At 41.7% G+C, this 10,969-nt stretch overlaps 1 protein-coding gene across 5 annotated transcripts in view; it reads left to right on the top strand.

The window, feature by feature from the left end:
* Window positions 1-567: 567 nt before the first annotated feature.
* The window catches only part of abcc8 (ATP-binding cassette, sub-family C (CFTR/MRP), member 8), a 57,697-nt gene continuing 47,295 nt past the window's right edge, over window positions 568-10,969 (top strand). For 2 of the 5 annotated variants that reach the window (XM_076885601.1, XM_004570834.3), the window contains exons 1-5: window positions 571-979; window positions 3,978-4,140; window positions 7,174-7,315; window positions 8,715-8,836; window positions 10,109-10,275. In XM_076885601.1, coding sequence (XP_076741716.1) covers window positions 959-979; window positions 3,978-4,140; window positions 7,174-7,315; window positions 8,715-8,836; window positions 10,109-10,275 — 615 coding nt within the window. In that variant the 5' untranslated portion in view covers window positions 571-958. Of the gene's footprint in view, window positions 980-3,977; window positions 4,141-7,173; window positions 7,316-8,714; window positions 8,837-10,108; window positions 10,276-10,969 lie in introns of all 5 variants that reach the window. The other 3 variants (XR_013099275.1, XM_004570835.3, XM_012924559.3) reach the window with 3 other exon arrangements.

Genomic DNA, 10,969 nt, shown 5'->3' with positions numbered 1-10,969 from the left:
CTATTGAAGTGTAGCATATAGCATACAGAATAGAGACTTACAGCCAATCAACAGATAACCCAACATGTATGACTTTGGGCTGTGGGGGGGAAGGTATGGATGATGGCTCAGAGGGGGCATGGAGGTACCATAAACCCTGCCAGTTGGTGGATTTTAATCCAGGACCTTATTGATGTGATTTTGTACATAACTGAAGCTGACTGTGAAACTGCTTAAACTATACCAGGTTCCACTTTTGTTGGTTTCAAAAGTGGATCATGAGGTCAACTGCTTGATTATTTACTCGTTTTTGCAAGTTATGCTGAGGGCTGTGACCGAATGTCCACAGGGGGCGACAAAGCTCCTTCGTGAATACTGATCGAATGGAATCGTGTGCTTTAGATAATCCTCCGTGTCATCAAATGGGCCAGCATCAGATTTGTAATCGGTGTGTTTAAGTTAAAGGTGGCAAACACAAAAAATAAAGAGAATGCACCGCGTGGGTTTCATGTAATATTACACCTGTGTTGCTTTGCTGGGCAGCATTCCGCTTCCCTCTTTTCTAAGCTCTGTGCAGTCATCCACTCCCGCCTCATTGTTCATACGTGACATCTGTCTGCTGCCAGTTGGCCGCTGTGCTGCGTGTAGCTGCCGATGTTCTACCTCTACGGTTCATGATACAGTCCAAAGGTTGGCTGGAAAGATCTGCCTCTTTCTTCCTGCAACCCCTCCTCTTCCTCCTCCTCCTTCCCCTCCTGGGTACCCGGGGTCAGCACCGTGGACAACTCCTTTCCGTCACCCGTAAACCACCGCCTGCGGTCGGGCTGTCAAACGCAAGTAGGACAGCGAGAAGTCGGGCGCACTCTGAACACATGAGACTGTGCTATTTACGAGATTTTGTCTCTTTTCTTTTTTTAACATCCAAGCGACGGATGTGACAGAAGATTGTTTCTGAAGTCAGAGATACGAGGCTGGAACAATGATCTCACGATATAAACCGGTAAGTGCTACTACAGTATATCTGTAACCTGCTCAGTCGCTTGATCGATATTCAATTTAAAGCATCGAATATTCTGCATGTAGGCCTACGATTAAGGTCGAAAATACACAAAAGACACACGTAATTTGATTTAATTGCACGCAGCATTTTACAGATATGAGCTCTCTCCAGATTAAGGCCTATCCAGTGATGATACAAGTCATTTCAGTTCATATTTAGTCAGTGAATCCCCGTGTGCGCTGTAATTGGTTCATCCATCACCGAGGCTTATTTCTGGAGGCGAGTTCTGAGAGTTTAAACTATTGAGTGTGCTGATTTCTCAACAGGGCCATTGCACCGAGTGTGGTAACAAATTGTCACAGGCAGATGGGGAGCATTTCACAAAAACAAGTACCTCCCCTTCCTCTTTCTCTCATAGGTGAGAAAAATGCCTAGAAAGTAGATGTACACGGATGCTACAATGCAATGCATGAGTCACTGGTCACCCCTTGCCCTTACTTTACACCCACAGACATAATCATCACACTACTTCAGCCAACACATAGTCAAACCTTGTTTTCAGTTAAGCCACTGTCGTTTGGTTGGCATCAATCTGTATTTGGGGTTTTATGACGTAACAGTGGCTCAGTGTCTATTTTGAGGCCGGTCTGATATTTTAGGATTTCTTTTAGGATCTATTGTTCTCCCTTTGTGTTGTGAGTTTGCTAAGATGATGTTGACTTTTCCTCTCTTGGCGTCTCTCTGAGAGGCTGCTGCTCTGTCTAGTCATTTTCTCTGTCCTCACCCACTCCAATGCTTCAACCCTCCCCAGGCTATACAGTGATGACCATCTCTGATGTAGGGCATCACAGAACGAAAGTATAATAATAGCCTAGGGGCAGTGTAACATAAAGAAGGAATCTTTAATTGAAGCCTGATGCTGGTAGTAGAAACAAAACAACACAAAACAAGTAACCCCCAACAGACTTAACAATATGTATTCTGTTCTGTTTAACTGGACTTGGTCCTATAACCCTATTTTTCCTTTATTTTTAAACAAAATGATAGAGCTAATATCTACTAAGATATTTGACGTGTGCAGGAAGTGATTAGGTAGGGCTACAGCTGACCCAAACATCATATATTGGGTGATGAAATCAAAAACCAACTGGAATATCATTTTACAGCTATGCCTGGTGTCCCTTTCCTACTTCCCATATATCTCAGTGCTTAAAGTGTAACTAGAAGCACTACAGCATATGGGGCCAACCTGAACCTTACTGTTTCTTGCATTTTGGACACATTTATGGCTTTACAATCATAATCCACTTATTTATTTTCTACATATTAAGTGTATATAAGTATCAGTCAAATTAGAATAATTCTGTTCTGCTGGGATTGAATAAATGCAAGCTTGCAAAAGCATTGCATCCTGTTTTATGGTATCATTGCTTGCAGAAAGCTGTGCACTGTAATGAACATTTGCAAAAGTAAATACTACCTTGCTTTTAAATAGATAGCTGGAATTTAATGTCTATATCTCGAGATGCCTTAAGTACAGGACAACATGTTCGGCGAAGCTTGCAAGTCAGTTCAAAGAGGAAACTCGAGCTGTACTGTGTCACGCACATTTACATGCCCCGCTCTCCTCACGTCACATACCAAACACACCCTCCAATTTGGCGGCCTCTTTAAAGCTTTCCCATCTCTCGCTCTGATATGTCTTTTTTAACCTCTCCTCATTTCAAACATGAGTTCTCAGCCTGAACCTACAGTAAGTTGTATTTTTTCTCATATTAAATGTACATTGCTGTTGTTATACCACAGTCTGAGTCCGTGTACGTGAATCGGCTGACAAGTGTCTGTGTAAACAACAAAACACTTGTGTAAACTGCTCATTACGGTTAAGCTTAGCTCCTTGCTGCAACGATGTAAAAGGTCATCAGCCATGGATTACATTGAATGTAAATCATTTTAAATGCTAAGAAAAGGCCATCGGTCTATCCTGGTCGACAGATGGATTATTGAAATCTGCTCCCATGTGGGTCTTTGCTGATCCTGCTCTACAAGCAGGCTGCTACTGGCTGCAGTGGGATTTCTCTCTGCAGGACCATACACATAATGCATCCACGCCAGGAATTCATAAATATTTGATGCTATCGTTCCTCATGTGTTGAGCCTGGTTATTCCGTTATTGTGTTTGTTTTTTAATTTTTTTATCATTTTGATAAAAATTGTGTTTTAGAATTATGTAAGCCCTAAGAACATGTTTTTGAGATTTAGATTTTATGCGCTTGCTCATGCTTCACACGTACTTCTGTATGACGTTTGCACTGTTCATCCACTAGCTGTATCCCAGTGTCTCGCTCTTCATCATTCACTGTTCCCTTCCACCCTCCCCCTCCTACCTTTAGTTTCTCTCCAGCTCGTCTGCACACTCTGCCCCTTCTGCGCTCCTCTCCCAAGGTCGACTTTGAGCTCTCGATTGCAAAGAGACAGGAATAGCAGGTGGACTGCAGAATGCTGTCGCTGCTCGATCAGTGTGTGTGTGTGTGCGTTTATGAGGAATGCGAACATGTCTGAATGTATTCCAGTGGAGCTGTGCAGCTCTGTGCACAAGTGAAGCTTCAGCCTTAGAGGATGTCTGCAGACTGCGGATGGACGAGCTGCAGATGCTTTTCACCGGCATGGCCAGAAAAGCTGCTTAAACTATCACAGAGGAGAGGGAGCTGCCGCCGCTGCTGCTACTGCCACTGCTGCGCTGGACTGTGACTGTCCCTGACCTCTTCCTCCCTCCTCCTCTGTCTCCTCTCTTTCACTCGAGCTGATATTTGGGAGCTGGATTAGAGAGGGAACAGGAAGGAAGACACCTTGGGAATTACCGGGATCCACTGCAGACGTCAGTGTTTCCTTTTGAAAAGACGACATGCTCTGAGAACCTCTTCTTCTAAATCTCTCCGTCTGTGTCTCCTGTCCTCCCCTCATCCTCTCCTCCTCCTCCTCCTCCTGTTCCCGGCAGAGTCCCGGTTCCACCATGTCCTTGGCATTCTGTGGAAACGAGAATAACTCGATGGCCTACAACGTGGATGGAGGGGTTCTGAACAACGGCTGTTTCCTGGATGCGCTCAATGTGGTCCCACATGTTTTTGTCCTCTTCATCACCTTCCCCATCCTCTTCATCGGTGAGTGTCAATGAAGTGAGATCCTCCTTTTCACTGCACAGTTTTACCTGCCTTGACTTCCACACGTGCTCAGATAACGTGTCAGCACAAGTCAGCATGATGGGCTTCGATATGTTTTCTGTCTTTCTCACATTCCTCTTAATCAGCTTGTTTTATTCTGCATGCGGTTGATGAACTATTGCATGATGTATTCAGTGAGTGCTCCACTTGCTTTATAGAGTCTGTTCATTTCAGTATACTCAACCTTTATGCCACCGACGAGTGGTTTTGAGTGCGCATTTCATTCTCCGATTTATAACACCCACAAATATCTGCAGGTGTATGGGTTAGCCAGTTATGGAAGGCTGAGCCTCTTCAGTGACACAACACGAGGACATAATTACTGAGCTGCAAGCATTTTTCTGAGCAAATTAACGTCTTTCGATAAAATGCAGGCAAACAGATGATGGCATTAGGTTGCACCTTGTTTGCCCTCCTATCTGGCCGCTGGTCATTTCTGTTAGAGTCATCAGCAGCGTGTAATGGATCAGCACTACATGCACGTTTTGCTGCTACAGTCACACATGCTCCAGCGCTGTCATCTGACCTTTCACATGGGTGTGTGTGTAATGTGTGTGCCCATTTAGTGCCCTCCTTTTCATTTTTCAAAAGCAAGACACCACTCTATAAGTGCTCACTATTCATTGTGGAACAAAGTGGAAGAAGATGCAAAATGTAACTTTTACACTATTTTCCCCATTATTATCTGGACAATAATAGTGTAATTAAACAGTTTGTGCTTCTACTTTAGAAATATTCCAGTCATCTCTCACATTTAAAACACTGTTTCTCCATATATCAATATTGTTGCTTTTCCTAATTAAAGAATCCCGATACTTTCTCTATCTGCAGATATCTCTATAAATGTTTCTCTTTGTCTTTCCTTTAACTTGAAGACAAAAACACTCACTGATAAGGCACTAAGGGGCTCTATAAGTCCACTGTTAGATGATAACAGGCTGCAAGCTGCAGGGGGTTTTCTCTCTCTCCTGTCACACTGAGCTGATGTGCTCTCGCTAACAACTTTGCCACCAAACACAAACCTCAGGGGTGTGAAATGTTTTCTGTTTATCTTGATTCACTTGATAAAACCTCTTAAGCATCCTGTGATGTGCATTGCCCTTGAGAGAGTCAGCTCATTATTTTCACCATGTCACATCAAGGCTAAGAGAGGATATTGGGGATACATGCACCACAACACCATCGCTGACTTGAATGAATCCTTATTACCTGCTGTTGGCTGTAGGAAATCCATGTAATTATAATTAATGCACAGTTCGATGCAATACATACTTTTATTATATATCTGCAATGCTATCACTTAATATGTGGCTTATTTACCCTAGTGCCAAATTATTTGAGTAAATATTATGGTGCTGACTTTAATGATGCTTTTCAGTACTTGAGCCGAGAGTGTGCGTCAAAAAGAGTTAGAGGAAGTGATGGAGTACATGCCAGCCTGTGCCAGCACTTCTCACTGAGAAAAACTGTTAAGGTGCCAAGAAGTGAGGAGTGATTCACAGAATTTCATCAGTAGAGATGAGTTTTATGACAGCAAAATCAAATCTGAAATATAAATTGCACTTTGATTATCAGTTGCTGTTTTACAAGCCAAGCTCTATTGTATTACAGGGCAAACTGAGACCAACATCTGTCTAAGAGGAAATTAATGGAGAAGGAGGTTTGAGCAATAACTAATTGACTTAAGGATCTCAGGCAAGCAGCCATCTAACCACATCTATTGGCTCCTTGCCTGCAGAGAGTCAAACAATCAAAGTGATAATAACACAACTTTCCTGCTGTACTCTAGCAGCCTGGTATTTTCTCCCAGCAGAGCCATCTTTCTATTTTCCCTTCTGTAAGTTATTCACCATGCTTGAGCATGCCAGCTCTTTATCATGGAGCTCATGATGTACAACACATTCATTCAAGACTGCTCACAAGTTTATTTTCCTAGTGGAGACTCCCATAGAAAAATGGCTTTTGTCATCTTGCTCTGTGCTAATGTTCTTTCCCCCTGTGCATAAAAAAAGATACGTCTTGGTTATATACGAGATCAAGGCCCTCAGGCACCACTGCATTAAAAAAGTCAGGGTTTTGTCATGGAAATCACTGCATGGGCTCCAGAACACTTGCACAAATCACCGTCTGTGAACACAGTGCACCGTACCATCCACAAACGCAAGTTAAAGATCTACAGAAGAAGAACCTATGTGTGAACATGATCCAGAAACGCTTCTTTCTTCTCTTCATCTCATTTAAAATTGTCACGATCTGGTACAGGGATTCAAACGCAGAGCGGTAAGGTATCTCCAAGGTGTAGTTTATTTACAGTGCCAGTGCAATATATGTACAGTGAAGGGATCCAAAACTCCGGGGGAATCACAGGGTAACTCGCTCACGTCTTCTTCGCTCACACTCACACACGTTCCCGCAGCAGGGAGGTCGCAGGTCCCGGGGGGGAGATGTTAGGGGTACAATCATCCAGCGACGAGAGGATCTGTGTTCCAGCCTCAAATAGTGCTCCCGGTGATGATGGGTGAGTGTTGTCAGGTGTGTGTGTGGGCCAAGGGCAGGAGCCCACAGTGAGCTCCGCCCAGGCAGAGAGGGAGAGAACAGAAACAGCAATTGTAGCCTTGTGGGGCCGACCGGGCAGGCACGGAGACCATGACAAAAATGAACTGAAGCAAAATAGAAAACTGCTCTGTGGTCAGGAAATCAAAATTAGATTTTTTCTTTTCAAAAACATGGATGCCATAACCTGATGGTATGCATTAGAGTGTATGGAATTGGTAGCTTGGACATCTGCAAAGGCACCATCAATGCTGAAAAGTATATACAGGGTTTAGAGTGACATGTTTTCTCAGTTTAAACATTTGATAGAGTCTCTGTCTTCTACTGTGAATAAAATGGTTCTTTTTTGGCCTTTTTGTATTTAAAGTGAAATGACCCTGTTGCTTTTCAATCACTTTCATTTCCTGGTTCATGTTTGAGGTTGGGGCAGCCAGAGTTCAAAGGTCCACATCCACCACAGCACCTGGCTTCACTTTCCTGGACACAACCTGCGATGGCTCCTCACCTTCATCCTGCTCTTCATCCTCGTCTGTGAGATTGCAGAGGGCATTGTCTCAGATGGGTATGTTTGGCATTTTAATAACACAACACTGCAGCCTCATGATGATCTCAGTCATTATGAGGTGATGTTTGTTATGTCATGACACTAGTGAGAATGTTCATTTTTATATGCTTTTGTTTAGTTTAAATGTATAGTATAGTAAAATGTATTTTGTGTATTATCAGTATGATTTTTGTGTGACACAATTCAATTTTTCCGCCATTATTCAATTATGTAATTATGCAATCCAGGAAGGATTGCAGTTGTTGATTGTTCAAATTGTTGATTGCTTGCTTTCTACTTATACAGTAGTGAAGCAGAGTAGATTTTATTGCTAAACAACTTTTAGTTAAGAATATGAAGACAAAGAACAAAATGCGGCGTGAAATAAAAGCTTAAAGCTAGTCAAAGCTAACAGTGAGGAAGTGGAGGTTGTGATCTGACAGTTATCAGTTTGCAAGCTAAAAAAAAGTTCATGATATGATTTACTTTTTTGGATTTATTTATTTACTGTACACAGAAATAAGGACACTACCACAGCAGGAATAAGAGGAGTTGACATAACGCAAAAGCTGGCAAGGCAAAGAGAAGATGCAGTGGAGCAAGAAAAAAGAAGAACAAAGCACAGGCTCTTTTCAAAGCAGCCATTTTAATATGAAAAATACATGTTACATGTAACGTTAGAAAAGACACAGAGCCCTCATTAATGTGCTGCCGTGAAAAGTTTTTTTTTTTTTATTACTAAAATCCATGTCCGTGACTACAAACAGGAAACTGTAGGAATTAATAGCATACTGAAGTGGGTTTGTAAAAAAAAATGGAAAAAGTCTAATGCAGACAAAAGGATGCTACTTAGCATAATGGAGCCTGCTAGCATTCACCACCAGCCAACACAATACAGACAAAGCCACTGAGAGGCAAATGTTAATATTTGCCAACTGAAAGCACGTCAGTGAGCTTTACCCTGGACTCCAATAAGCATGTCTGTAGACTATGAGAGGAAGCCAGAGTACCCACAGACAACCCATGCAGGCACAGGCAAAACATATAAACTTCTCACACTAAGGCTTCAGCTGGCAAATGGATTCAAACCCATGACCTGCTGTGAGATGACAGTACTGCCTCCATTTCCTGGATAATCTCATGAAATGACTCACAGGGCTATATCAGAATCCAAACTGCTCATGTTTAGGTCTCGTTATCTAATTCGTCTCTATGTGTATCCTGTTGTTGTCTAATTTAGTTTACCAGGCTCTAGATTAGTTGTGGAGATTGGGGTGGTTAGCCCTATGAGGTAAAGAGAAATTTGGCTAATTTACTTGCTTAATGAGACATCTGTCAAAATGCATAATGATAATAATTATTATTTTATTGTTATCAGCCTAACCTGTTTCTTTCTCTATCTGATGTTTATTTGCAGGTTCAGTCAGTCCCTCCATCTTCACCTGTACATGCCTGCAGCTCTGGCCTTCATGGCTGGCATCACCTCTATTGTCTACTATCATAACATTGAGACCTCCAACTTTCCCAAACTACTGTTAGGTATCGTCTGTTTATTCTTTTTTTCATTTTCCTGAGAGAGACAACTTTACCTTTACTGTCAGCCTCACCCTGGGATATACTGCTTAGCATATTCATTCGTAGAACTGAGATGAAGTGAATGCAATACGATTTGTGATCATGGCTTGTGAAGCTAGCATTAGCTTTGTACTTACTTGAATGTCTGATAAAGAATGGCAACTGATTATTGATTTACTACACTCTACGGGATTACATTACATTACATAACAGAGCAGCAGGGTCAGTGTTGTCATTTGCAGATGACTGGTTCATTACTTTCAGATAATGATGCAGGGCAGTGTCATCGAGGGGGATTGTTCTCTGTGCAGATATTAATTATGCATTTAAATTAATATAAAGTGAAAGCGCTGCACAGTTTGCACAGCAGACAAGCATCTCCATGGCAAATATATTTAGTTTTTTTGTTATGAAATGATCAGTGTTTTCAGTTCCTCTAGTTCGTGATAGTTATTGATAAATAGGGCAGTGTCATGCTTCACCTTTGTCCATTAGTTTTCCACATGTGATGTTTGCTTGTGGAACAATCACACTACAGTTTTCCCTTCCTTCTCAGGCATCATTAACTCATCTGTGTGCAGCTCCTGGTGCTTTATTCAATGCTCCCATTGAGTCACTCAGCTTCCCTGGCTGTAAGGTTTCCATTTCACAGCCAGACAGAAATTCATCTTCTAAAGAGAGCCTTGGGTGTTGACTTTTATGCTAGAGATATTCTTCATTATAAAGAAGATAAAAAAATCTCAGTGGTTTTGCTATTGGCCAGCAGTGTAACCTTTGTGTCGAAACAAGAATCCGTTATCGTCTCATATCGTCTGGACTGACGTGATGTAGCTCCATCAAAAATCACAATGGAACAAAGACAACAGATTTAGCTTCTGTTTCCTGAATTAGACGTCTGCTAGAAACACAGTGCAATGGAAACGGAGGAAAGAAACAAGAAGAAAAAACTCATATCTTAACTGTTCTCTTACGCAGCTGAAACATGAGATTGAATGGTGTCTCCACATTTTAAATAAATTATAACACGAGTTGAACCATGGACACAGTTATATGAAATGTATCCCAGCCTGTAACAAAATACACCTATTGCACAAATTGAGTTTCAGAGAGAACGATGTCATTTTGATGACACTTTTTCATTTAGACTGAAATATAAGTTTGCGGTCGAGTTATTTATCGTTTCTGGCTTATCTGGTAATTCACTGTGTGACTCTGATCCCTGCTAAATCCCTTTAGCCCTGCTGATCTACTGGGTGCTGGCCTTCATCATGAAGACCATCAAGTTTGGCAAGTACACCGAGCATGGCATCGGCCCCAGGCAGCTACGCTACTGCATCACAGGACTGCTAGTGCTGCTGTATGGACTCCTACTAACTGTAGAGATCAACGTGATCCTCGGCAGGGTAAGTGTGTACATTTGTGTCTTTGTCCACTGTTGTGTGTGCAGGTATAACACATAAGCTACTGAGAGTGACGTAAGATCATTCAGATGCAGTGGTACTACTTTTTGTTAAGCTCTTAAAATGGTAATAATTACACTGGAGCATGTGACGGTGGTTATGAACCTTCACTGGCTTTCATTCGAATGCAAGTAAACATGCCATTTATCTTAAACTGCATATTTATGAAAAACAAAAAATAATCTCCAGATTTTAAAGCCAGGCTGGCCAGCAACAGTGACAATACAGCAGCTGCATTTAAAGACAATGATGTGACATTTCCTTTCAGCCTTGCTTGCGATTTTGCTGAGGCCATTTACAGTATCCCCTGCAGCTGGGGAGCATTTTATTCCCCATGGTTCAGTTTTATGAATCAGATGATTAAAATGATGACAGCTCCAACCGCATACGATGTTTTTGAGAATTTTTAATCAATTGTGGAAACTCTGTGAGCCTGAGAAGAGAGCTTTATTTTTAATACATCATTATAATGTAAAATCCATGAAGGTCATGATCATTTTTGGACTTTTCATGATTTATTTGAACTGACTGCAATACTGTACATCGTTAATCATTAAAAAATGAGAACAATGTTCAGATGTTTGAATTTAGTTTTGATTTCTGTAATCTATACCAGGTCAAAAGTATTCATAGTCTC

This window comes from Maylandia zebra, linkage group LG7, assembly GCF_041146795.1.
Source record: "Maylandia zebra isolate NMK-2024a linkage group LG7, Mzebra_GT3a, whole genome shotgun sequence".
NCBI classification, from domain to species: domain Eukaryota; kingdom Metazoa; phylum Chordata; class Actinopteri; order Cichliformes; family Cichlidae; genus Maylandia; species Maylandia zebra.
The sequence above is the reverse complement of the archived record's forward strand: the minus strand, read 5'-3'. Positions and strand labels throughout refer to the sequence as shown.